The sequence below is a fragment of the Marmota flaviventris genome, chromosome 19 (genome assembly GCF_047511675.1).
Source record: "Marmota flaviventris isolate mMarFla1 chromosome 19, mMarFla1.hap1, whole genome shotgun sequence".
Taxonomy (NCBI): Eukaryota; Metazoa; Chordata; class Mammalia; order Rodentia; family Sciuridae; genus Marmota; species Marmota flaviventris.
The window spans coordinates 6,435,395-6,460,795 of record NC_092516.1 but is presented as its reverse complement, the minus strand read 5'-3'; the positions used below and the strand labels follow the sequence as shown (position 1 = coordinate 6,460,795).

Below are 25,401 nucleotides of genomic sequence, written 5' to 3'. Positions count from 1 at the left end.
ACACGAGCCAGGCCAGTGCTCTACCACCAAGCCACAACTCTAGCCATGTCCGATCCTATTTTTTAAATTACTTTCTCTTTCCAGACTTTGGTGCATTATAATTATGCATAATAGTGAAATGCATTGTTACATATTTGTACCTGCACACAACATAATATAGTCAGTTTCATTCCCCAGTACCTCGCCTTTGCCTCCCCTCCTCCCTTCCCCTATCCTACTGGAAGGAGAGTGCTTTAAATAAAATATGGAACTTCCATGCTGTGGAATACTATGCAGCTTACAAAACTGATACATTTTATTTGAACATACTGACACTAAAAGATATCTATACTATCGAATCAACAGAATATGACTTAGTGATTCCTGATTTGTCTTAGAAATATGGTCATAGATATACAACTGTAAGAACACATACAACATGAATAGTGCTTATTTGTGGATGGTTGTATTAGGGATTTTTGTTTAAAAAAAAAAACTTCATTCATCCCACCAGTGTTTCCTGATCACCTATCACGTACCAGGTACACTTTCAGGTGCCCAAGGCAAGGCAGTAAAAAGTGTCTGCACTCATGTAGCTACTTACAGTTGAGTAGTGAGAGACAATTACACAAATACGTGATGTCAAACAATAAACATCAGGAAGAAAAATAAGGCAGAGTAGAGATTGTTCAGAGTTAGAGAAGACCTTTTTGAGGGGGTGACATTTGAGCAGAGTGAGGAAGCTAACCTCACGCAAAGGGATACCTTTATAATTTTCCAATCTTTTTTAATTTTCTACATCAAGCATGCAATACGTGCATGACCGAAAAAAGAAAGCGCTTTTCACTTCTGAAAATTTTGAGCCTAAAATCTCGAGGCATGGAGAGGGTGCGAGCGGGTCCAAATGTAAGAAAACAAAAACCTCGAGATTCGCGGATACGTCCCCCCAGCTTTGGACGCTTCTGGGCCCCCAGGTCCCCCTCCGCTCTTCAGCTCTGCGCAGACAGAGCTGTGATGGGAGGGTGCGGGGATCCGCCTGGGACACCGCAGGGCAGCGAAAGACTTGGGAGAAGTGGGACCCAGGGTTCCGGAAGCGTGTCTAGGGAGCCGCGGCCCCCGGGCCCTGCACCTACTCGTTGGAGCCAAGAAACTGGAGCGGAAGGAGGAAACCTCCCCAGCGCACCCCTTCCGGTGGAACAGGCGCTCCACTCGTGGCTGGGCCAGGTGTGGTCTCTGCTTCTCAAGCTAGCCCTTGCTTCTTCTTTCCACTGTTCAAGGGCCGGAGGCGCAGAGAAAAGCAAAAGGAAAGCGCAGTCAAAGGAAGGGAGGGCAAACCAAAAAGCACACCCAAGCCCTTCGCCTCCGGTACCTGGGTATTGACGCAGCGTTGCTGCCTGCTGATTGGCCATCTCTAGGAATTCTCCCTGTTCATTGGCTGTTCGTCGGAAAACTTCCGGTCCCCGGCTTGGTATAAATGGTGCGACTCGCAGTGGCGCATGCGCCGCGTGGTTTCCCGGCGAGCCCCGCGCGGGCTTCCGGCGCCTGGGACTGGCAGCGGAACTGGGGACACCAGGGCGGTTGTGGGCGGTGTGTCTCGGGGGCGGGGACTGGCGACGCGGGCCTCCGGGCTCCAAGGTCGGGAGTGGAGCCTTGGGTGGCCCGGGCCCGCGCCCCGAGGCGTAGGCCGAAGGGGTTGTGCTCCGCTGGGAAGTGCGGGTCCTCCTAGCGCCCCTGTTGCCCGCTTGGTCTCCGGGCAGACGCCCCTGCGCGCCCGCTTTCCTTCAGCTCCGCGCAGGCAAGGCTGCTGGGGGACAGCGCGGGGCTCCGGCCGGGTCAACGTACCCGCCTGCCGCGTCCTGCCGTGCGACCCTGGTGAGTGAGTCCTGGCCTCTCCGGGGAGACCTCCTGTCAGTGGAGGACGAGAATGGCGCGCGTACTTTTCAAGAGACTCGTGAAGAGCAGAAGAGTGAATAAAGTGCTTAGTGTGTAATAGAGAAGAATTGGAAACAACTCGAATGCATTACTTGGGTATTGGTTAAGAAACCCAAGTACACCCATACCACGTAAGCTCATAGTGCTCCTAATGAAAGAAACCTTCTCATTTATGTAATACAACACATCAAGCACTTTTTTTTTTCGTTTATATGGATAACATTTTTATTAAAAGCACAGGAAAAGACCTGAGACGTCATTTGCCAGACTGTCGAGGAGGGAGAGTTGCAACCACATCGAGAAAGGGAGTTTCTTTTCTATGTATTTGTATATTTTTAAAATTTCTCCCTTTTTTAGATGTTTGTGTTTATTGCTTTAAAAAATTCAGAATACACTTATCAGAATTTTGAAGGTTAACAACATAAAATGTAACTTGGCAGTTTAAGTGTAAAGAGTAACAAAGTCCAAATATGTCACACATTCATCTATAAAGCCTTTCTCTGACACCCCCAATGCCAGATATGTTTTGGGATTCAGAAGTTTTCAAATTTGAGAAAGATAATACAATGCCCCTATGGTATATTAAGTAACACCTACAAAGGGATTGGGGACAACACTGAAATACAATAATTAAAAACTTTAATTGAAATATACACATGGAAAAATGTCCTTAGTTCAATGAATCTTTACAAACAACAAATACATTAGTATTTTTTGCCATAAAATGTGAACATTTACATTAAGTGCTATAAATATAAACATAAATATGCTCATATCAGTAGTAGCTCTAGTAGTAGTACAAGTGAGTGAGATTAAGTTTTGTAATCAAGTGACTCAGAAAAAACCCAGGGTTTTTATTCCAGGCTTGGCGATAGAGGTGTGGACCTCTATTAGTAGGAAAGATTGTTACATACAACAAAACATAGCCAGGCACCAAGGTACATGCTTGTAATCTCAGCTACTCTCCCACCTACTAGGGAGGCTGAACCAGGATAATTGCAAGTTTGAGGCCAGTCTGGACAAGTTGGGAGACCCTGTCTTCAAAAAATAAAATGGACTGGGGATGTAGTTCTGTGGTAAAGCACCCCTGGGTTGGATCCCCAGTAGCTACCCTCCTCAAAAAAACAAAAACAACAACAACAACAAAAAAAAAAAAACAGAATAAGGCATTAGAGTAAAGCCTAAAAACTGCTCCAGGGCACCAATGGATGGGTACTGGAGTCCCTGGATCTTGGATGTCCCTTTAGCTGATTGTTTGCTCATGTATTCCACCCTTCCCCAAATCCTGCTGGTTTGCTCTTTCCCCAGGAGTGTGTGTCTAGATGCCAGCCCAGCCACCACAGGGGATCCCTCTGGGAGATTGAAAGGGTCAGCTGAGGCGGACCAGCCCTGAGCTTTAGGCCAGGGGAATGGCATCCCCCTGGGAGCACCAGGACCAGGCTCCTGAGGAGGGAGAAGGACTTCTGATTGTGAAGGTGGAAGATTCCTCCTGGGAGCAAGAATCTGTCCAGCAGGAAGACAGCAAGGATTCTGAGGCCTGCCGCCAGCGCTTTCGTCAGTTCTGCTATGGGGATGTGGGTGGGCCGCATGAAGCCTTCAGCCAGCTCTGGGAGCTCTGCTGCCGTTGGCTTAGGCCTGAACTGCACACCAAGGAGCAGATTCTGGAGCGGTTGGTGCTGGAGCAGTTTCTGACAGTGCTGCCAGGGGAGATCCAGGCCCAGGTGCGGGGACAGCTCCCAGGGAGTGGCGAGGAAGCTGTGGCCTTGGTGGAAGACCTACAGAAGCAGCCAGTGAAAGCCTGGCTGCAGGTGAGGGGCCCCTCCCAGATCCAGATGGTCTTGAGCTGAAGAGAAGTGGCCATGTCCATGGAGATGAATCTCCAGGAGGCTCACAGGGTAGGGGAGACCCTAAGCCCGAGGGAGTAAGCACAAAAGCATGATATAACACATATTGCCTTTCTGAAAGACGAGTCCAAAGTAAATATGATTGCTTTCTTTTTGGTGGTTTCACTGGGCAAAGTGGGCTTGTTCCAGAAAAAAGTTTTCAACTTCATTAGGATCTGCAAATGTATATTCATGTTCTGCTCTAGGCCAGGCCCTAGGGATACAGTGATATGCATGAGAGCTCCAGAAGGGTATGAGAAGGTAGAGCTGTCTGTGAACACCCTGCTGTCTTGTGGTGTGTTGGGTCCTTGAGACTGGAAGCATCTGGGGAGGTGTTGATGATCTGTTGGTGTGAGGCTCTGACCTGGCAGTAGGGCTGGTTCTTGCATCATGATTGATGGGGAGTATCTTTGGGCACACAGCACTGCCTGGTGTTACATTCTCCTCTGGGGTTTTCATGGGACTCCATATTGCTCTCCTTTTCAACACCCCAGCCTCCTGAGGGACATATCCTGTGTCTCCTTCCCAGGGATTAAACTCTGTCTCCCCCGTCTGATCTCGGTGCTGATGAGCATGTTGTGGTTCCTGCACAGGATGTGCCCTCAGAGGAGGTGGAACCTGAGTCTGCAGTCCAGAGATCCCAGGCCAGGGGGCCTCTGCTGATGGTGGGGGCATGGAGCCAGCCGCCTGTACCCCAGGAGCAGCATAGCCACAATGGTAAGTAAGCCTCTACAAGAGTAGGCGACAGGGCTGGGGTTGTGGCTCAGCGGTAGAGCGCTTGCCTGGCATGGGTAAGGCCCTGGGTTCGATCCTCAGCACCACATAAAAATAAAATAAAGGTATTGTATCCAATTACAACTAAAAAAAAATGAAATAAAGTATTTAAAAAAGAAAAATAGGCGGTAGAATGGCTGGCCAGGGGCCTTGTTCCTTCTCAAGCATTGCCCTGAAGCCAGGGGTTTCTGTTTTCTGAAGCCCAGTCATATGTGCACATGTATATCTGTATGTGCATGCATGTGTGTCTGTGCATGTGCACGTGTGCAGGGGAGACTAAGATCTCAGTCTCAGGCCTGAGGTGGCCTCCCTGAGGCGCCATTCTTTTCTTTCAGCCCAGCTTCCTGCTCTTCTTAAAGAGGATAATACCAGAGAGACCACAGATGCCTGCTTTGCCTCTGGGGTCCATGTGAGTTACCAGTCCCTTTGTCCTCTCTGAGACCCTTGGCACTGCTGAGTTTATAAAATGTTCCTTGCTTTCTCCTGTAGCCCTTTTTCATCTGATTCACCCTGTCCCCACCCACAGCTGCCTGGGAGACTTGAGCAAGGCAGCCTGAGCCCAATATTCCTTCCTCATTCCAGGGACCTGTAGCATTGGGAGACATTCCCTTCTATTTCTCACGGGAAGAATGGGGTTCTCTGGACCCTGCCCAAAGGAATCTCTTCTGGGACATAAAGCGGGAGAATTCCCAGAATGCTGCCCTGGGTAAGTGGGTGTAGGTGGGCCCCTCATCCTGCTGCCATTCCCAGTCTTTCTTCCCACTCTTCCCTTGGCCAGTTCCAAAGTGGGCTTTTCCTGGGTCTCTTCTAGAGCCCTGTTTGATTCCTTTCTTGTGCTGATGTTCAGTTCTCTGTACCTGTACAGGTATATCATGTGACAAGTGCTTGAGATGTGCCAGCCTGTGCTGAGTGCTTATAAGGACATTTTCTCCTTTGATTCACACAACATGGTGCATTGAAATATTCTTCCCATTTTATTGATGAGGGACCTGAGACTCAGAGAAGTCATTGCACACTAAAGGACAGAGTTAAAAGAGGCTTTGTTGTGAGGCCACCTTGGCTCACCAGCTGCAAAAATGTTGACAGGGCTGGGCTGCACTCCAAGTCCAAACACCTTGCCATTTGAAGCCACACACTTGGGGTCCCTTTCCAAGCCAGATACTAACCTGTGAACCTGGCTGAGATCCTTCCCTGACTGAAGTTACTGTGTATTTTTTAATTTGGAGAACTGGAACCTGTAAAGTGAGGGGACCACATTGCTTAATACCTCCATTTCTACCAGTTCAAGAATGGGTGGTTCACAAAATCAAGCTGAATCCATTCAGTGAGCTCTGAGAGTGGACCATTAGTTCCAGGTATAGAAGCAAGGTTCTTGGATGGATTAAGGACCTGGTTGGGTAAGGGACCTAGTGGAGGGTCATGATTAGGAGGCATCCCTGCAGATAGGATCTGCCCAGAGGGTCCACCCTCTGGGGCTCACTCGTAACCACTCTTCTACTGGCTTTTCATCACTATCTCGTTTTGTAGATGAGGGAACTGGGGCTTGCATGTCTGACCCAGGTCTGAACCTCAAAGCCAGGGAGCTTTCCCTGAGCTGCATTTCTTCCTTGCCTCAGCACTAACTCTAGAACCAAGTAGGACTGAAGAGGCTGCTTCCTCCCGCTTTGCAGGTTTGGGGCTCAAAAGCCAGAGCTCGAAGACCCAGCTGGAGGAGGCAGTGCTGGTGCTTCCGCGCCAGACAGGCAGTGAGGTGTCTGTATCCTGGAGCCCTGAAGAGGCTGAGGCCTGGGAGAGTGAGAACCGGCCAGGAGCAGCTGTAGGCCAGCTGGTAGGGGTACGGCGGGGTCGGCCACCCACTCGCAGGCGTCAGTTTCGGGACCTAGCTGCGGAGAAGCCTCACAGCTGCGGGCAGTGCGGTAAGCGCTTCCGCTGGGGCTCGGACCTGGCACGGCACCAACGCACACACACAGGTGAAAAGCCACACAAGTGCCCCGAGTGCGACAAGAGCTTCCGCAGCTCCTCTGACCTGGTGCGTCACCAGGGTGTGCACACGGGTGAGAAGCCCTTCTCCTGCTCTGAGTGTGGCAAGAGCTTCAGCCGCAGCGCCTACCTGGCAGACCACCAACGCATCCACACGGGCGAGAAGCCCTTCGGCTGCAGTGACTGTGGTAAGAGCTTCTCCCTGCGCTCCTACCTGTTGGACCACCGGCGTGTTCACACTGGCGAGCGGCCCTTCGGCTGTGGCGAGTGTGACAAGAGCTTCAAGCAGCGTGCTCACCTCATTGCCCACCAGAGCCTGCACGCCAAGATGGCCCAGCCCGTGGGGTGAGTGGCCAATGGGAACTGGATGAGCAAGGCAGGTGCTCCCTGTGACCCCTCCTTGTCCACACTGAGGATTCTCCACTGGTTTTCCACCACTGCCAGGCCTGCATAGGGGCAGGGGCATCCCTCAGAACTAGCCGGCCCTGCTCCCATTGAGTGGAAATTCTGCTACCTTGTCTTCCTCTTCTTGCTCTGTTCCCCCCCACCTCTAGTTTCCTGGAGTCTGGAACTTTCCTGGCTGGGGCATGAAGTAATTGAGGACTCAGGCAGGGCCTAGGGCTATGTCCCAGGACCCCCTCAGCCTTGCCTGGCCAGTGTCTCTTTGTTCCCTACCTTCTCAGGTGGGTCTGTAAGCCAGCTCCTCTGCCCTACCAGCCTGTGCCTTCCAGTGGGTATGGAGAACCCGCCTTGGCACCAGGGGCTGCTGGACTTTGGGAGGGACAGTCAGCCCACACCTAGGAGAATCTGGGTCTTGGGTGTGCCCACAGGAGCTTTTCAGCTATCATCATCTCCTGCTTCCAGACCTGGCCTGGCCACAGAGGCTGCCTACCTTTGCTCTTGGCAGACTCACCCTTCCGCGGCAGGCCCCTGAGAACCACCCATCTACTTTTCTGGAGGTGGTGGCAGTGGCTCTGGCAATTGGAGGCCAACCAGGAAATCAAGAACAGGGTGGGTAGAGGTCCCCTACTGTCCACTTTTCCAGAGGCATGTTCTTTGTGGTACTTAACACTAATGCTCCATCAGTACTCAGCACCTTGTTGCTGACTCCTCAAGCACTGCATTCCATTCTGTTGTCTGTATCCTGTGCAGGTCTGTATGTGTAATAACACATACAGACTAGGGGCTCCCAGAGAGCTCAACTTTGAGGGTTCCAGAAGGGTTTGAATAAATGTGGAAACTTCTCTCTAGTCTGTGTATCTTTTTTTTTTTTTTTAAGTACTTGGGATTGAACCCAGAATCTCATGCATGCTAGGCAAGCACTTTACTCTTGAGCCCAGCCTGTCTTCTCTTTAGGTGTCTGCTGTGGGGATGGGGTACCTGGAATTCTACCCTTGGCCTCCTGGCCTGGTCATACTACTGGCTTGTGTTGTGTGGTCAGCAGGTGGAGCCACATCCTGGGCTGGTAGGTGGGTCTGATCCCTAAGGGCAGTCATATACCCTGGTTTTCTCATTCCACTGTGTCAGCCAGTGCCTGCCCTGGTCTAGGCCACCTCTCTGCCCTGGCAGAGTGGGGGGCCAAGCAGGACATGGGGTGTTTATCAGGCCCTCTTCTGCCCCACTGATGAAATGGGCAAGGGGCTGGAAAGGGGCTGTCTTGGTTGCTTGAAATACTCCTGCTGCTCATTAGGTCCCAGAAGCTAAAGCTGTCTTGTGCTTAAGGGTCTTAGGGGAAAAGGTTGACAGGGCAAAATAGGCCCTGCCCTTGTTCCCCAGGCAGCCCTTGAAAGACAACCTCCCCCCTGCCCAGGCCCACACTGTGGCCTGTGCAGAGCTGGTGGTTGCCTGGTCAGAGCCAGTGGTCACCAGAGTACAGCTCCTCCTTCTACCCTTGTCCCTTCCTGTTTTCCTGGTGCTGTCTCAGGCCCATCTGAAGAGAGGTGAGAGCAGGTAGGATAAGATGTTCCTGTCCCTCACTAGCTGGCTTGCCTGTGCCAGCCTCTGCCCTGGGACCCTTTCTCAGCCAGCCCCCAATTTAGCACATCTGTGGTCATGACTGTCCCCATTTCCCAGATGAAGCAACCAGGGTGGAACTGTAGACAAGGCTGATTCCAGTCAGTGATATTGGCCTCTGGGGGCTCAGAGCTGTTGTCTGCATGTGTATGTGTGTGTATGTGGGTGTTAGGGATGTAAGAAGTGGTGGGGGCTGTATGAGAGCATTTTTAGTGTGGTGGCTGTCTCCAAAAGGAGACACTGGTGTAACAAGATCAGATAGGAATGTGAGCCAAGTGCTAAGAATAGAACTGGGCACAGGTTCCTGGCTCATGTGTTGCACATCAATGTCAGCCAGGAAGTCATCAGCTGGAGCGAGAGAACAGAGGTGGGCTGGGGGAGTGGAGCCCAAGTTTCCAGGGGTTGGGGGCAGAGTCCAACTCAGGTCTTAAACAGAGCTGATAGGAGACAGTCTGTGGAAAGGGCAAGAGTTGGGACCTAGCATACTGTGAGTCAGGACCAAGGAGGTGAGCTGGTGCTTAGACAAAGCTCCACCTGACCCCCATGGCCTTCCTGGTGGCTGGGACCCTGCAGGCGGCCTCACAGTTGGCTGATGCTCAAGACAGCCTGGGGAGAAAGGTAATGGGAGGCTGCACCTGGCCCAGCCTGCTCCAGACACCCAGCAGAGCCCCAGCCGGGCCCAGCTCTGGCCTTACCTCCTCAGGGGGAATACAGCCTGCAGGGTTCAAGAGTGGCCCTGACACTCAGCAGCCATGGGGTGTCCACTGCTACCGTTGCTGCCCTGGACTGTGTGTTCCGGTCCCTGGGCTTTTAAAACTGTGAGAAGAGGAAGACCTCTGTTCAGGTAAGCCTCATTCCTCATCCCCACCCCCAGCACCCATCTCACTTGGGACCTTCATGGACTCAGGCCAGGCCATGGCTCTTGCCCTAGTGCTTTCTTGAGGAGCTGGTGTGGTTTCAGGAGCAGCTGGATGCCCACAAGGGACCTGTGGGCTGTGCCCTTGTAGCCTTAGTGGCCCCCAGTGGGCAGCTGAGGCACGTACAGCTGCTGGTCCAGGAGCTGAGTCGCTGTGGGGCTCTGAGGGGCTGCCCCAAAGTCTTCTTCCTGCTCTCAAGTGGCTGTGGTGGTAAGTGTCTGGGCAGGGACCTTGGTTGGGGGTGGACAAGTTGGGGCAGAGGATGGGCAGGAGAGCTCCCCACTCTGGCCAACAGGATGCCCCTGTGCTGTTTCTCCACCAGCTGCACTGGCCTGAGGGAGCTCTGTGGCCGCTCTCCTCACTGGTCCCTGCTGCGACTGCTGACAGAGGTGGAGGCCTTAGAAGGCGATGGTGGTCCTGTGGTCACCCTGGCCCTACTGTGCTGTCCTGAGCTAGTTCCAGTTAAATTCTTTCACATACCTGGCCCCCATTTATTCTACAAACATTTATTGCCTACACATTGTATAGGCCTTGGGCACAGCTCTGCCTCACATGGGACCCCCAGACATCCAGGCTGCCTCACGTTCCATGCCCTTGCCCAAGCAGCTCTCTCTGTGTGGCATGCCTCCCTGTCCCTCCTAGGCTATCAGCAGTGGCCTTCCTTGTGGTCTGGGCATCCAAACTGGTATTTCCAGCTGTCCATTTTGACACTCATCCAGGCAGTGATTAATGTCACTGAGGGACTGGGACTGATTCAGGTCTGGTCCTGGGGTCTGAAGTTCTCACTGCGCAGTTGGGTGGTGGCTGGGTGATCCTGTAGGTGATCCTTCAGGCCTCAGCTCTTCTCCATAGCTCTGACAGGAAAATGCCTATGGAGAGCCCTCCTCCATAGGCCTGCTCCATTCTAGTGAGGTCCCTGCCTTTGTGCACACTAATCCCTGAAGCAGGGCAGGAGGTAATGATATAGCCACTGTCCACTTGAGGCCAGGGAAGTCAATGACCTGGAGCCTGAACTAGACCTGAGGTCTTGTTTAGGACTATCCTTCCTCCTCCTCCTCCTCTCTCCCTTCTGGCAGTTAACCCCCAAGAGCCTGTAGTAGCCAGGAATCTGCCAAGTCTTCCCCTGGAGTCAGGGTCCCGTCACCTGCTTGGGTTGTGCCCCTCCCCTGAGATCCCTCACTGAGAAGCCCCTCTGAGGTATCCTGGCATCCCACACTCCCAGCTGTTCTGCAGGGTAGCTGAAGAGTCTACTGGGGACACCTACTGCCTGTTCTTTCAGAGCTCCTTGAGGGGAGTACTATGCCTGGGAGGTGTGGAGCCCTGGATGCCTGAGGTAAGGCAGGGTTCCTTCAAACAGCTGCCATTGCAGGTGGGAGGAGCCTGACCATGCCCAGGTAGGGAAGGCTAGGAGTTTGGAGCCCCCTTAGACCACTTTGAATGTGCCTCAACCCTCTCTATAGCCAGAACCCAGTCCCAGGGCTCAGTATGACCTGTTGGGGGTCAAGACTGCCCTCCTCCTGGCTGTGATCCAAGACCAGCCCGGAGCACAGCATGATGTGAAGGCACTGGGGGACCTGTGCCGGTCCCTGGGTTTCGAGATCACCTTGAGAATGGACCCTACAGCTCAGGTGAGGGGAAGCCCAGAACTTTTGGTGGTACCTTTGAAGAAAGGACACCCCTCCCCTAGGACTCTGGGGATCCCCTCCTGGGCCTCTCCCACATCACCCACAGGAAGTGCACCCATGGGCTTATCCTTTATCTTTCCTGCTGCATGAATGGCAGTCACTTTCCTGCCTTGGAGAGGCTGGTCTCCCTTGCTGACTGGGTCTCTGCTCCCCAGTTCAAAGCTCTGTTTTTTTTTTTTTTTTTTTTTGTGTGTGTGTGTGTGTGTGGTGCTGAATTGAACCCAGGGCCTTGTGCATGTGAAGCAAACATTCTACCAACTGAGCTGTATTCCCGCCTTCTGTGATTTTGTTTCTGGACATTTATCATCCTGCTACCCTCTCCTCATGCCTTTGCACTTCTTCCTCACTAGGACAGGAGGAGAATCAGCTCTGGGAAGCTAGACCTCCACATCACCTCTAGTGAGCCCATGCCAGGACTTGTAACAGGGAGTTAGGGCTTCCTCCCTGGGCCTGAGGTTGGAGGCAGATGGAAATTGGGTGGGCAGACACTGGAGAAGACATCTCAGCCTCCTGGAGGACAGCCAGGGCCTGGGGAGGCTGTGGCCCAGGGCTCAACCTTGTCCCCACTCCAGGGGTTCCAGGCAGAGTTGGCTCAGTTCCGAGAGAGGCTGGACACCTGTAGAGGCCCTGTGAGCTGTGCCCTTGTGGCCCTGATGGCTCATGGGGGGCCACAGGGGCAACTGCTGGGGGCTGACGGGCAAGAGGTGCAGCCAGAGGCACTGGTACAGGAGCTGAGCCACTGCCGAGCACTACGGGGCAGACCCAAGATCTTCCTGCTACAGGCCTGCCGCGGGGGTAAGCCTGTCCGGGGTGAGCAGCGGCCTCCAAGTTGCCTTCTTCTCTGGCTTTCCTCTGTCAGCCCTCAGCCTCCCACGCTTGCTGTCTACCTTCTCCAGGAAGCCTGAGCATTGTTTTCCTGTCCTACAGGACAGCCTACAGACTTGAGCCCTTGACCTCAGCCTGGTCTTTCATCACTCTGAATACTTCCAGCTTAGCAGGCCTGACATGGGGCTCTGGCCATTGGGTTCTTGCTTGGCCCCACTATTCACATCATCAGGTCTGGATGCTTGGTACCCACTGAGTGAAGATATCTGACCACCCCTCTAGGAAACAGGGATGCTGGTGTGGGGCCAGTGGCTCTCCCCTGGTATTGGCGCTGGCTTCGGACACCTCCAGCTATCCCTACACAGGCAGATGTCCTCCAGATCCATACTGATGCCCAAGGTGGGTCTTGCCTTCCCTCCATAGCTTGGGTTTGACAGGTCTGGTACCAGGGTAGGAACTGTTCAGAGAGCATTTCCGGGGCTCTTAGCTGGTGTCCTGCTCTCACCTCTGCCCACTCTTTGCCAAGAGAAAGGGAGGAAAAAAATTGAAAAGGCCTTTGGGAGGTGAGTGCTACTCCCCTTAATTGAGCTTCTCTGAGGTTACAGTTAATAAACAAAGGGCTGACATTTAGATTTCCAGCTGTCTTTCCACTGCCCTGTGGTGCCCTTGATGAGGAGATGGGGAGAACCTGGGCCTGCGGGAGCCTAGGATGCTGGTGGTTGGAGATGACTTCTCTTGCAGGCAGCCCCTCCAGGGGCCCCATTTCAGGAAGCTCTGATCAAGCAGACATCCTGACAGTTTATGCAGCCACTGAGGGTAAGAAGTATGTAGTTACACTGGGCCCAGCTTCCTGCTCTGAGAGCTGGATTGGCCTTAGTGGTAGCCAGGGTTGGGATGTAGAGTAACCAGCCCAATTGCAGTTAAGACATCTCCTTCCCTAGTTTCTTTCTTTTTTCTTTTTGGTACCAGAGATTGAACCCAGGGACACTTGACCACTGAGCCACATCCCACCCCTTTTTAATATTTTATTGAGAAACAGGGTCTCATGAGTTGTTTAGGGCCTCACTAAGTGTTAAGTGTGTTAAGGCTGTCTTTGAACTCTTGATCCTCCTGCCTCAGCCTCCCAAGCTGCTGGGATTACAGGCATGTGCCATCATGCCCGGCTTCCTTTCTACAGTTTTTCGCTCATTAATAGCAATGATGGTGTGCATATGTCAAATGCCATCTGTGCACGTGCACCATTTCCTCCAGGCAGGAACTTCTGTGAGGGCAGGGAAGATCTGTTTGTTTCAGGGCCCTGCCTGACACCTAGTAGATCCACAGCAAATGTTTGTTCAATATTGAATCTGTATATATAGTCACTCAGCAAACACTGAGAAACAACTTGGTCCAAATGCAAGAAGTTTCTGCCCCACACCTTGTTCTCTGGCCTGATCTCTGGATCCTCTGTGCTTGCTGTCCTCCATGTCTGGTCACAGTGGGTCCCTGGGTTTGAGAGGCAGAGGCAGGGGCCTGAGCCTTACTCTGACCCTTACTCCCTGACCTAGACTGTGTGGCCTATCGGGATGAGAAGGGCTCTGACTTAGTCCAGACGCTGGTGGAGGTCCTCAGAGCCAACCCCAGGGGAGACCTCCTGGAGCTGCTGACCGAGGTGTGTGTGTGGGGGGTGACCAGGAGATAGGGGCTGACTGACTTTTCTCCTGAGCCCCTCCCATCAGCCCCATTGATGAAAGGGGGATTCCCTGCCCTCAACAGTCTTAGGTAATGAAACTCAGGACCTCTGGCACTGGTCAGATGCGAGCAGCAGCAGTTGGTACTCACATATACTGAAATGTGTGTGTGTGGGGGAGGACACTGAATGCCATGCAGGGCTACAGGAGATGCACTGGGAAACAGGGAACCAGCAGGGACTGTGGGAAGCAGGCTTCCTAGAGACAAGAGGTGAGATGCTCCTGGTTAAGCAGGAGCATGGAATTGGCTTATTTGAATATTTATGCAGAAAAAAAAAAGTTATGTGGGCTGGCAGAAAGGTGAAGCCTAATGTTTAAGTGGGATTCAGCTCGTCTGGCTTAGACGGGAACTGGAGGGTGAGCAAGGAGCACTTGAAATTTCAGGCCTTACAAAACAGCAGGCAAGGGCTGCAACGGGAGCCAGGCTGATCCCCATAGTGCCTAGAATCCTGGGCACAGGCTCAGTGTGGCCCCTCAGGTCAACAGGCGGGTGTGTGAGCTGGACGTGCTGGGGCCAGACTGCAATGAGCTCCGCAAGGCCTGCCTGGAGATCCGCAGCTCCCTCCGGCGCAGGCTCTGCCTGCAGGCCTAAGGGCCCTGCTACAGCCGCCCGATCCACTCCTTGACTTCTTCAGGACAAAGGGGCGGGCAGCCTGGGCATGGGCGTTTAATTGGCGTTCAATAAATACCTGTTAATGATTGCTTTGCGTGGGTCAGTGCTTGCTCTCGGGGATCTGTGAAATAAGTGTTATGATGGATGTAAAGTGCTGGCACTTGGTAAAGGTGCAGTTGTGCCCCTCGGAACCAGAAGCGGGACTGGGACCTGTGCCCTGTGTCTCGGAATTAGGAACCAACGTGGGCTGGGCTGGGCTGGAAGTAGGACCAGCCCGGGAGTACATCCCTCTCTTCCTGGCGCTGGGGCCATGGAAATGAAGGAGAAACCGCCTCTGCCTTCCTGGCGGACTCAGCTACTCTTGAAAGAGACGATTGCATATTCACCAGTGAAGTGACGGGGAGAGCGCAGGAGAGCGCAGAGCAGAAGGCGGGCAGGTGCGGGAAGAAGTCAGAAGGGTTTCTAGGAGCCAGAGAAGATAGCTGGGAGAGGTTGGGGACCTCCAGGTTCATCCTGATTCGAACTCTCGGCGGGGTGCAAAACCTGCGCAGCGTCCCCACTGAGAACTCCGCCCGCATTTGCCACGAAGGGTAAGTCTTTTTCCACTCTGAGCATGCGCGTGGGCACAATGCGCAGGCGCTTCAATATGCTTTATAGAAAAAACTGAGGCTTCTAGAACAGTGGGGCCGCGTGGCCTAATGGATAAGGCGTCTGATTCCGGATCAGAAGATTGGGGGTTCGAGTCCCTTCGTGGTCGCTGCGGGGAATCTTTTTCTAATTTCACAGAAGTGTTTTCCTTCCCTCAGGACACACTCTACAGTCAGAGGCTTTGTCCCCAATCGCCCCTAGCCTGCATCTGCAGTTGAGGACCGGGGTCAAGGTTACAGCACGGGCGACCAGAGGCGGTTGCCGGACCCCCGCGCACTGCCGAGCAGAGCCGCGCAGAATCGTGAACAGCGAGCTCTGCGGTTTACAGTTCAGGCAATGAAAACTGACAGGCGAGGGAGGGTTCCTTGAGGGTGCGGTGGGGAGTTGCTCCAGGGGAATCAAAGGATATGTGCATTTGAAAACCTAGTAAATTATGTGATAATGGTTGCACAACAATCTGAATCTAATTAAGGCCACTGAATTGTACACTTCTAAATGACGAAAATAACAGTTCTATTGACGTACGCTCACCGTTCTAAAATATGTGGGACGAAAGCCGATAGATCATCTCGGTTTCTGGCAACGAAGGGACCTTATGGTTACTGTAAATGCACACCCAACATTTTAAATATTGACCGAGGTTGAGCTGACATTTCGCTTGGAGAATTTACTTGCTGAGCCCGCGTTCTCTCCAAGGACTCTGGCTAACGAACCCTCCGTGGCCAATGGCGGGTGCCCCACCGCGAGGACAACGCCGGCGACAAGGCCGCTTCAGCTCGAGTGCAGAGGCGCGGGCGCGAGGGCGACCTGGGGTCGTGCGGAGTCACCTTCTCCGCCGGCGGCTGTGACGTCGCAGTGGTTTAGTAAGAACTCCCGGTAGAGGAACTTCCCGAGGTTAAGAGACCCAAAGGGGAAGAGAAGAGCCACGCAAAGGCAGCGGGTGGGGCTCGAGCCCCCTGCCTCGGCTGCGACGCCCAGATTCCACCGGCCGGGCCAGAGGGAAGCTAGAGGCTTCGGGCTGGCGATCTGCTAAAACGACAAAATAAGCAACAACAACAACAAAGGGGCCCCACCAGGTAACATGCGGCCCCACCAGGTAACATGCAGCCCCAGGGACAGTGGGAGAGGAGGACCGGGGTGGAGACCCCCCGCGGCCCCCGCACAGGACGCTCTGCCTTTCCGGGTAGGTGCTGGTCTGTTGCGGGGCACTGGACATTCATGGTGCCCGCCCTCCCGCGTTGGGCCTCACAGACACCTTGTTTCCTGTACCAGCCGTCCCCGTGTTGCAGGGGTACCCCTGGATTAAAGGCCTGATCCTGGTTTGAACCTGGGATCTCTGGCTCCCCCAGCGAGTTGCATACCACCTAGGCCGATGGATAACCCTAAATCCCTAAATAAAACTTAAGTGTCGCATGTCTTCGAGCTCCTGCACAGCTGGGTCCCAAGGACGCCTGGGAGTGGGCGAGATGATGAACTGGAGCGCAGATCGAGAATCGAAGTGGGGGGATAGGAAAAGGCCAGAATGAGGTCACAGAGCCGAGCAAAATTTTGCCGGAACCACCAAAAATGAGGAAAAGACTGGTTCTAGAACAGAAAACCATTTGACTTGTCAGCCCCGGTGGCCTAATGGATAAGGCATTGGCCTCCTAAGCCAGGGATTGTGGGTTCGAGTCCCACCCGGGGTACAAAAGTTGCATTTTTAGGCCTCTCTCCAAGACAAGTAGCAAAGAAAGTGTAGATAATTGTCTCTGTGGCTATACAGCCACTGTCTGCCCCGGGGCAAAGACCGGGGGTTTTGGACCCTTTGACACAAGGGATGTTTTCATAGAAGTATTTTCAGTTTTGAGAGAGGAATGCTTGTGTCCTTTACACTATTTCAAGAACCATCCATTCTACTTGATAAAAAAAAAAAATGTTCAGTACCAACGTGTACTACTGTTGTATTATAGTTACATATATTTAAAAAACTCTTTGTCTTTTATAAACGCATAATTTTTTAGAGATTAAATTGCTTTAAAATCGTGGGCTGAACTCGGGAGCCTGAGGCAGGAGGATCACAATTCCAAACCCAGCCTTAGCAAACTAGGGAGGCCCTAACCAATTCAATGAGACCCTGTCTCAAAATAAAAATACAAAGAAAGGGCTGGGGTTGTGACTCAGGAGTTAAATGCCTCCAGGTTCAATCCCTGGTATCCACCCCAACCCCCGCCCCCCCCCCCCAAAAAAAATCATGGGCTGGATGGAAACAGATCAACAAGTCTATCTGTGAGTTGATAATGGTGTAACCTGAGGGTCAGGAGGGCACATAATACTATATACTATTTTCTCTGTTTTTTTTTTTTTTTTTTTTTAATACTTTTCCACCCTGATGTCCCCAAGCATTTGGCCCTGCACTTTCCTAACTAATGCCATACCTTTCACACAAAACAGCTCCTGAAGTTGCAAATTCAATTTTCTTTGTCATTCTGCAACATGAGAATTTAAATGTGTGTTTGATTTTTTAAAAAACAATATCAACCCTGTAGCTGCAAGATATTTAACAAGGCCCTGGATCTCTGAACATGATATTCTACAGTTGAGGCTCAACCTTGTAAGTAACAGAACTCTAGATGGCTCCCAACTGGCTTTACTTCTTGATTTGGCCTGTTAACCACTGCTGGGATAACAGAACTTTCAAAGAAGTCCCTAAAAGCAGAGTCCCTGTCGGGGCAAGTACTACAACACTGACAGGGTCCTCCTGATAGCTCTGTGTACCTGGAGATTTTTTTTCTTTCTTCTATTTCCACACTTTTTTTTTTTAATTGGTTCATTGTAGTTGTGTATATGTAGAAATTTATGTGAATTTCAGCTTTAAAATATATGAAAAATCATGAGACAAGAATGTGCGGCCCAAGCAGGGCGCAGTGGCGCAGGCCTGCAATGCCCCCCTGGCTGGGGAGGCTGAGGCAGGAGGATTCCAAATTCAAAGCCAGCCTCAGCAATTTAGCGAGGACGTAAGAAACTCATCAAGACCCTGTCTCTAAAAATAATACAAAAAAAGGTCTGGCGATGTTGCTCAGTGGTTAAGCACTCCTGAGTTCAATCCTTGGTTTAAAAATAAAAAAAAATGTGCTTCGTGGCCCAAGAGAGATTTTGGGGCCTGCGGTAACGTATATGTCTGTCTTCCCCGACGCGGCAGCTAATTTCGCGTCTGGAACCGGAATTAAATGCAGTGAACAAGCCGACATCTGGAAGGAGTATTTAAGGTGCAGTCGCCGTTAGCTTCTCCCCGACAAAAGTTACGCCCAACGTGGGGCTCGAACCCACGACCCTGAGATTAAGAGTCTCATGCTCTACCGACTGAGCTAGCCGGGCGGTCTCTCCACTCCCCTCCCTACTCGCTAGTTGGAGTTCTACATGATTTCCAAGTCAACTTATGGGGTACCGCCCGGGTCATAGACAGGCCGCACCCCGAGAACCAGAGCGTTGAGTTGGTGGGTCCACTTCGTGTGGCCTGGGCTGTGCCGCGAGGCCCCGGTCTGCTGTGCGTCGGGTGTCTGCGGCCGTTGCAGCTCCGGGCAGCTGGAAGGTCGGGGGCCAGGCGATCCAGCAGGGAGCGCGATGAGAGGAACCCAAACCGGGGCCAACCCACCCGCGACGCCTCCTTTTCCACCTTCCCTGGGGCGGCTCAGGACCTCGCCGCGGGAGCACGCCTCGCCCCCCTGGGCTGCGCTGAGCTGCTGATTCCAGGGCGAGAGGAGGCCACGTTGGGAGGGTCGCATGGCCGCGCGCGGGAGGAAAAGGCCCCTGACCCAGCTCTGACCCCTGCGTCGGGTCTCGGGGCCACGCCCAGGCCAGCAGGGGTCTTGGTCCAGGGGAGGGGCGCAGTCGTGGGGTCCGGGGGGACCCCGGCTTCCTTCAGTTGCTCGAAGCTCGCCCATGCCGGCCGGTCGGGAGGTGGCAGTCCCTTGTCCCCTGCTCAGGATCCCCGACTCGGGTGCCCCGTGGGGTGAGGTGTCTGGGTTGGGGTGCACCCGGAAAGACCGCAGAGCTCACGCGGGCCTTGCTGGCTCCTTTGCCCCGCAGGCGGCGGCCCTGGTCTTTAGCTCCCGGGCGAGACCCGGAAGCCCTGGCAGGAGCGGGGCGGAGCCGCCGGATCCGGCCTCCAAGGACCAGCGTCAGAGTGTCCCGGCACGGCGGCTCGTTGGTCTAGGGGTATGATTCTCGCTTTGGGTGCGAGAGGTCCCGGGTTCAAATCCCGGACGAGCCCGGCTTTTTTTCCCCACCCACAAATCCTGTGCCCAGGGGACGCTGACTCTTTCAGGCACAGCACATTCCCGAAAGCCTGCGACCTCTCGGCGTTGCCAGCTGTCCCTCGCGTGGCCTGGGCCTCACCCAGTCTGATTCTTGGACCTAGAAGTTCTAGATTCCCCTGGGGAAACGGAACCCAAACCTGGGCAACAGAGCGGAGGGCAAACCCACCTCCCCGCCTCCTGGACAGGTCCCCGTCCTGTGCCAGACCACGGGGCGAGGGGGGGGGGTGTCCAGGGATGGCACTTACTCTGGGAGGGTAATTTCCTTTGGGTACCATAAGTCAAATTCTGGCGGAGCCCACGGATGTGAACGTCCTTTTCCTCTTGAGAGGCTGCCTTGCACAACCAAGGGGAGGAAACGGCGGCAGAGTCTGAGCGCGAGGCCTAGAGCCGCTGGGTTGGGGCTGCCAAGAAGAAGGGGTCACCGTGGAAGTGCAGGGCGCTCCTGCCTTTGGTCTCTGAAGAACGGCAGCAGTTGAATAGGTTTTGCTGTAATTCGGGAACAGTGCAACCTGCAGAGGAGACAACTGCCATTGAGAACATAACGGAGAAGGGGTGAGATAACTAGTCAAGAGCCCGTACTGTGGATTTCATGGGACTATAAAGATAAGCAGGTTAAAATTGACTAGCTTGAATAGTTTCAGGGGGCTCCGGGGTGTGGAGTCTGTCCCTAGTTGTCTGATACCCGACCCTGGGTGACACAGGCTGTGAGTCCTGGCCCAGAGTAGCAGAGCTCAATAAAAGAGGTGATCAGTGTTGTGGCCTCTGTGTGGGTGGGTTTGTATTTGAAGTGCACAATCTGGAAGGAGTTGTTTGCTATCTCCAAGAATTTGCTAGCCTGGAAGGAGAAGTCCCTCCAGGATGAGTGAGGCCCTGATGTCCAAGTTTCAGAATGCAGAAAATAGGAGATGGCTAATACAGGCAGGGACTAAGGGTTTTCGTGGAAACTGGGGTATCCTAAGCTGGAAGAGTGACCCTCTTGTACTCTTGTACACCTGAGGATTGATTACTGCCCTAGCCAGGTGAATTGAACACAGGCAAGAGGTCCAGGACATATACTGCCCACACCAGTGTCCCTTCTTTACCTCAGGGGGTTGTGTGTGTGTGTGTGTGTGTGTGTGTGTGTGCTGGTGGCCCCTTTCTGATTCTGGTTCAAATACCACACTAGCCCAATTTTTAAGGTCCAGTAGTGGTAGTACCTGTAAGACAAGAAGTCAAAGTCTGGCGCTTTCAGAGGAAGCTTTGTGGTGAGGGCTGCTCTGTAACTGAAAACAAGTGGCCTGGCTCAGACAGGAAAGAGATGCGTGGAGAGGGGACCTAACATGGGGCTGGAATCCACGACCTGAGATTAGGAGTCTCTTACTCTACCCACCGAGCTAGCCCGGCTGCTCTAACTCTTCAAAATAACGAGTCAGGTCACTACCCTGAAAAAGGAGACTGCACACGTAGTCACTATTGGTATCCCCCGGGGACACACTGGGCGCCAAGGAACTGCCAGGAGCCAACCTCCCGGGGGATTTCTGACTCCCGGCCACGCTGCCTCGGTCGGAGCGGGCGTGCAGACCGTGGAAACCCTACAGTCAGGGACTGCGGGATCGTGCCGGGCAGGGAAGGGAGTGGGGCGGCGCGCCGACCTAGGGACAGAAGACAAGACCCAGTCCCGCGGCGTGGACAGGAAGCGGCGCGGACCTGCGCGAGCTCAGCCCACGACGCGCTGACCCCGGCCTTAAACGCAAGGGACTATCCCCCCATATATGATCTAACAAACCCTCCGGATTCCACCTGTTGGCATGTAAACGTCACATGTGCTTCCTCTAGCTGTCTAGAGTCATTTTCTTAGTTTAATAATTAAAAACCATCTGTGTCGGCGAGTGTTGCCTTTTTCCAAGTATGGCCAGGCCTCTGCCGACAGCCCCCGGCTGGGAGGGGAAGGGTGTTTTTACTGCTCCCGGTGTGGACAGAGGCAGTTGGGCCACCATGGATTGCGTCCACCATGGGGTCATGCTGGACCTCAGAGGCACTGGGTCTCACGCCCGGGTGGCCCCCGTAGTTTCTGTTCAGATCCCAGGAAGTGAGGAGAAATCAGATTTTCTGGGGCCAAATCGGGGGACCATTTGAAAAGACGTCCTCTCAGGACAGGCCCACCTCTGCGGGCCCGGTGGGAAGGGGTTTTAGGGACCCGCCCTGGTCCTTGACAGAGGCGACAACGCAAGCCCGGGCCAGATACCGCCTCGCTCGCGCGCCCCCTGCCATACATGCCGCGACGGAGCCGCTTCCCAGCCCCGCAGCACCGCCTGGCGGCCGAGGCGCGGAAAAACAGCTTGGGAGCCGCCGAGGGATGCGTGGAGTGAGCGAGTCTCCAGCCAAGGCTGCGCCCCACGTCCCTCAAACTACTCACGTTGGAGCTCCCACTCAGGACTCAGAGATTAGGAAAGTCTGGCCCTACCCGAAGGGACAGTGGTCTGGGTAAGGGGGGGGAAAGAGGCGACAGCACATCAGGGGTCAAACTACACTTCGGCGGGAAGGTGGAGTCAGCGCCCGCGCAAGTCGGGGTTCTTGCCCCTATATCGATCACCCAAGGTTCACACTGAATTCTACCCCAATCCCCGCTGCTGAAGGAAAAGAGGAGGGGTCGTCTGGGATTACTTTTTAAGGTAGGGGGGAAAAATTTTATTCACTTTCCAAGAGAGGAGAGGAGCCAGACTCCAAGAGCTGTGTCAGCCGGAGTCCTCAGGGGTTTGGGGTTTTTATGGACTTGCAAGAGTGGGTTAGGGTTAGCAAGTTCTGCAAGAAACAGGATGTGTCGCAGGCTTCCAGGGTGTCTCTGAGGTAGTGGCAGGATGCATGTGGGGGTTCTTTCAGGATGTGGGTTTCAGGGAGCTGCTTGCTGGGATCTCTTACATTTTGTTTCTGTGGGTGTGTTCAACTTGTTACCTTGCTGTAGTTTTTACTGACCTCTGTGTGCCCTTCAGGCAGGCATTCCCTGGACTGCTTAGGCCTTTGAGTAATAGAAGGTTTATTTCTATCTTGTGTCCCTCTTGATCTTCATCTTAAAGATCCAACATCAGAATAATTTCTAACACTGGGCAAGGAGTAACACAGAAGGCAGGAACACACAGTCAAAATCACAGGGGTCAGGCAATCCTGAGTGCAGCGGGGAACCTAACTTCCCACCACCATGTGATGGTGATGGTGGTATCTCACTTGCCAAAGTAATATCTCCTCTGGGATTTGAACCCGCGACCTCCCTCATTCCTAGCGGGAATCACACTCCTTGGCCTGTTTCTGGTCACCTCCACGCTCCTTTTGAGCATGCAACAGTGGGTGTCTGTTTGCATAGTGTTTCCCGCTTCAGCCGGGAAGATGCTACAGCATCCACTTCCCTGTCATCGTGGTTCTGTGGCTCTGCGGGTCTCGGATTGTATTCGGCCTCCCCCAGTTCTGGGCGCCTCTGGATACCCTCAAAGAGGCCTGCACCTGAGAGAACTTGTGGATCTTTCCCTGCCTCCACTGCCCCAGGCCAGAGACACCTGGAGGGCCCAGGACTTTGGTCCTCGGATTTTCCTTTTCAAAGGACCAGGCGCAGTGCAGCGTGAGTGCGAGGCTTCGGGTCGGGCACACTAGTGACTCCAACCAGAGTGGCCCAGGAAGTGTGAGGGTCTTTCCTGGGCCCTCCTTTGCCTTTACCCCTGACTAGTGTTCTTGGCCCCAGTCGGCGACTATTCCTGCTGGGGAGCTTTGGTCTTTCCCAGAGCTCTGTAGCCTACCCCTAACCCTTCTTCCGTGTTCTGTCCAGTCCTCGCCCCGAAATGTTTAAAAGTGCAAGGCTAGATTGTTTCAGCTTTACTCATACATGAGGCAAGAAGGAGGCCCATGACCAACTACCTCCCTGCTTTCCTCTTGCTCCTGCTGCCTGGGAGACCTTCCTGGTGACTTTACCCACGGATTACATTCTCCATTAACCCAAAGCTTGTGGCAAGCAGGTTCTAATCCAGGCAGTGTGTCAGAATTCTGCCGGCGGCAGGGTGGGGAGGCCAGCCCCACCTTGGGAGGACTCACACCGACCACCGACCACCGTGGGGCTTTGGAGGGCAGGCTAGTGGGGTTGTGGGAGTGGTGTGGTGGTAGGAAGCCCGGCTGGGGAAGGAAAGGGAGAGCCCTGGGTACTGTGTGTGCAAACTCCTGGCCGGTCCCACGTTTCCCCTTCCATCTAGCTTTATGACTTTTTCAAGGGCAACGGCCTTGAGGCTGGACTTCAGGGGAAGCAGAGGGCAGGGGCAGAGCCAAGGGAAGAGGTCCCTTCAACGTCTTGACCCAGCTTGGTGTGGGGAACTTCCTCAGGACCTGCTCTCCTGACTGACCATTCTAGATGGCCAAATCACTGTGGGGGGCCTTCCCACTGTTCACCCTGCTCACAGGTGAACAGGGGAGTAGAGGGACTGAGTTTTAGAGCCATTTTAAATGATTTGGAGGGTCAGGTGTGGTGGTACACATCTGTAATCCTAAGGAACTGGGACACTGAAACAGGAAGATGGCAAGTTGTCCCCAACACTTAAAGCTCAAGGCCCCAGACAGTTAGCAAGATATTATAGCCAGGCCTCACACTGCCTGTCCAGAGGTGGCTGCCTGGGTGGAATCTGGGATTGTTTATATGGTACCAAAAATTGAACCCAGGGGCCCTCAACCACTGAGCCCCATCCCCGGCCCTATTTTGTATTTTATTTACAACAGGGTCTCATGAGTTACTTAGGGTCTCACTAAGTTGCTGAGTGTCTTTGAACTTGAGTTCCTCCTGCCTCAGGCTCCCAAGCCGCTGGGATTACAGGTGTGTGCCACCATGCTGAGTGACAGCAAGGAAAACCTCCTTAAGCCAAACAGTTCCTTTTGCTTGTGGTCCTTATGACCTTTAACTTCTGCCCTCAGTTGCCTGGCACTGTTTAGATTTGTCTTCTCAGGAGAGATACAGTGTGGCCTGGGAGTATGGGTCAACAAAAATCTGCTTTATTTAGGCCCATTCTCTAGGGTGTCCCCAGCTTTGGGTATCTAGAAATACTCTAAGACATGGGAGCCTGCAGTACCGGGAGGCACCCTTCTCTCCTTGCTTCCCTCTGGGCCAAACCAGTGGGACATTTGGTTAAAGAGAAGTGAGAAAGGATCAGGGCAGCTCAAGTCTGGAGTCTTGCTGATGAACCCTAGTTCTTCCCTGGCTCTGTGTCAAAGGGTCAAAAGTGTGGAGGTTGTCTAAGGTTTGAACCTGGGAACTCTTGCACCCAAAGCAAGAATCATACCCCTAGACCAACAAGCCAACACAAGCAGCATTCTTGACATTGGTTTGGTCCCGTTGTTGTCCACCCTCGCCCAGCTAGGACTATTCTAGAAGCCTTGAGGGGAAGAGGCAGAGGAGGACGGTCTGGAGCTCAAGTGTCCATTTTCTGAGGTACCTCGACAACCCAGACCTCCCTCCAGCCCAGTGGAGGCACGGTAACTTGCGTCACAACAGAGCTGGGCACTGTCGAAAAACCGCAGGGGATTCCCTGTGCCACCCACACTAAGGCTTTCCTGCCTTTCTGACTTACCAACCCCAGCCCTGAGCCAAGCTGAGTCTCATCTGCCCCAGCGAAGGAGCCAGAGTTCAGGGAGACTCAGAGGCTCTGTTCTCTGCAAAGCCCGCCCTGCCCTGGGCTGGACCTACAAATCTCCCGAAGGCTCTAGGTTCCCCAAAGTGCCATGTCTTTTCTTGGGTCCCTGCATTGTGCGGCAGTCCTTCCCATGCAGGGGCATCTCTGGGGTGGACCAACTCCAGACCCCTGGGCACTTGCCCTCTTTCATTGGCTGGTGGATGTTCCAGAAGCTGGCTGGAAAGGAGGAAGGCCCTAGTTCTACCCAATGCCGGGGTACCACCTTCCTGGTTCACTCCATGCTGCCCACCCTAAAGCAAGGGGGTGTGGTGGGGAGAGTGGGGGCGGGTCAGACAAGAAATTAGAGTTTGAAAGTGAGAGCTGGTGTGGGATTTGGACCCAGGACCTGTCGCAGACCTAGAGGAGACCCACCACCTAGGAGCCGATACAGGGAGTTCCATCTATCTCTAGTGACCTGGACCCTGTGACCCTGACCTCACTGACTAAAAGTG

At 53.5% G+C, this 25,401-nt stretch overlaps 4 protein-coding genes and 4 non-coding genes across 12 annotated transcripts in view; 7 read left to right on the top strand and 1 right to left on the bottom strand.

Moving 5' to 3' along the window:
- Positions 1-1,569: 1,569 nt before the first annotated feature.
- On the top strand, positions 1,570-7,798 carry Znf213 (zinc finger protein 213). Of its 3 annotated transcripts, none has more exons than XM_027940641.2 (6): positions 1,570-1,851; positions 3,220-3,719; positions 4,388-4,511; positions 4,904-4,977; positions 5,151-5,274; positions 6,239-7,798. In XM_027940641.2, the coding sequence occupies exons 2-6, from the start codon at positions 3,321-3,323 to the stop codon at positions 6,895-6,897; spliced, it is 1,380 nt and encodes a 459-aa protein (XP_027796442.1). In that variant the 5' UTR covers positions 1,570-1,851; positions 3,220-3,320; the 3' UTR covers positions 6,898-7,798. The 3 variants fall into 3 exon arrangements, with proteins under 3 accessions (XP_027796442.1, XP_071461581.1, XP_027796441.1); XM_071605480.1 differs by having other exon boundaries at positions 1,570-2,042; positions 3,220-3,632; XM_027940640.2 differs by having other exon boundaries at positions 1,570-2,042.
- A 2,047-nt stretch (positions 7,799-9,845) lies between these two features.
- Positions 9,846-14,401, top strand: LOC114096932 (putative caspase-16). The gene is made up of 7 exons (XM_027940647.2): positions 9,846-10,811; positions 10,939-11,106; positions 11,736-11,958; positions 12,271-12,387; positions 12,730-12,804; positions 13,536-13,639; positions 14,197-14,401. The coding sequence occupies exons 1-7, from the start codon at positions 10,803-10,805 to the stop codon at positions 14,308-14,310; spliced, it is 810 nt and encodes a 269-aa protein (XP_027796448.2). The 5' UTR covers positions 9,846-10,802; the 3' UTR covers positions 14,311-14,401.
- Positions 14,402-15,015: 614 nt separating this feature from the next.
- Trnar-ccg (transfer RNA arginine (anticodon CCG)) lies at positions 15,016-15,088 on the top strand. Its single transcript has one exon. It is a non-coding gene; the product is annotated as a tRNA-Arg (tRNA).
- An 879-nt stretch (positions 15,089-15,967) lies between these two features.
- LOC139701323 (olfactory receptor 1f45-like) overlaps positions 15,968-25,401 on the top strand; it is a 35,284-nt gene continuing 25,850 nt past the window's right edge. Inside the window, exon 1 of one of the 2 annotated variants that reach the window (XM_071605485.1) lies at positions 15,968-16,055. The gene's annotated coding sequence lies outside the window, so the exon portion shown is untranslated. Of the gene's footprint in view, positions 16,056-16,090; positions 16,163-25,401 lie in introns of those variants that run through there. The other variant, XM_071605486.1, reaches the window with a different exon arrangement.
- LOC114096933 (olfactory receptor 1F1) overlaps positions 15,972-25,401 on the top strand; it is a 23,519-nt gene continuing 14,089 nt past the window's right edge. Inside the window, exon 1 of one of the 2 annotated variants that reach the window (XM_071605484.1) lies at positions 15,972-16,055. Coding sequence is in view for 1 of the 2 variants with exons in the window: in XM_071605483.1 (XP_071461584.1) it covers positions 16,061-16,162 (102 nt within the window). In the remaining variant the exon portion in view is untranslated. Of the gene's footprint in view, positions 16,163-25,401 lie in introns of both variants that reach the window. The other variant, XM_071605483.1, reaches the window with a different exon arrangement.
- Trnar-ccu (transfer RNA arginine (anticodon CCU)) lies at positions 16,592-16,664 on the top strand. The gene has a single exon. It is a non-coding gene; the product is annotated as a tRNA-Arg (tRNA).
- Trnak-cuu (transfer RNA lysine (anticodon CUU)) lies at positions 18,261-18,333 on the bottom strand. The gene has a single exon. It is a non-coding gene; the product is annotated as a tRNA-Lys (tRNA).
- Trnap-ugg (transfer RNA proline (anticodon UGG)) lies at positions 19,157-19,228 on the top strand. Its single transcript has one exon. It is a non-coding gene; the product is annotated as a tRNA-Pro (tRNA).

Coding starts and splice junctions, on each gene's coding strand:
- Znf213 (XM_027940641.2), top strand. CDS start 3,321: ATGGCATCCCCCTGGGAGCACCAGGACCAGGCTCCTGAGGAGGGAGAA. Junction 4,512..4,903: donor GGAGCAGCATAGCCACAATG/GTAAGTAAGCCT, acceptor CTTTTCTTTCAG/CCCAGCTTCCTGCTCTTCTT. Junction 5,275..6,238: donor TTCCCAGAATGCTGCCCTGG/GTAAGTGGGTGT, acceptor CCCGCTTTGCAG/GTTTGGGGCTCAAAAGCCAG.
- LOC114096932 (XM_027940647.2), top strand. Junction 11,107..11,735: donor GAATGGACCCTACAGCTCAG/GTGAGGGGAAGC, acceptor TCCCCACTCCAG/GGGTTCCAGGCAGAGTTGGC. Junction 11,959..12,270: donor GCTACAGGCCTGCCGCGGGG/GTAAGCCTGTCC, acceptor CCACCCCTCTAG/GAAACAGGGATGCTGGTGTG.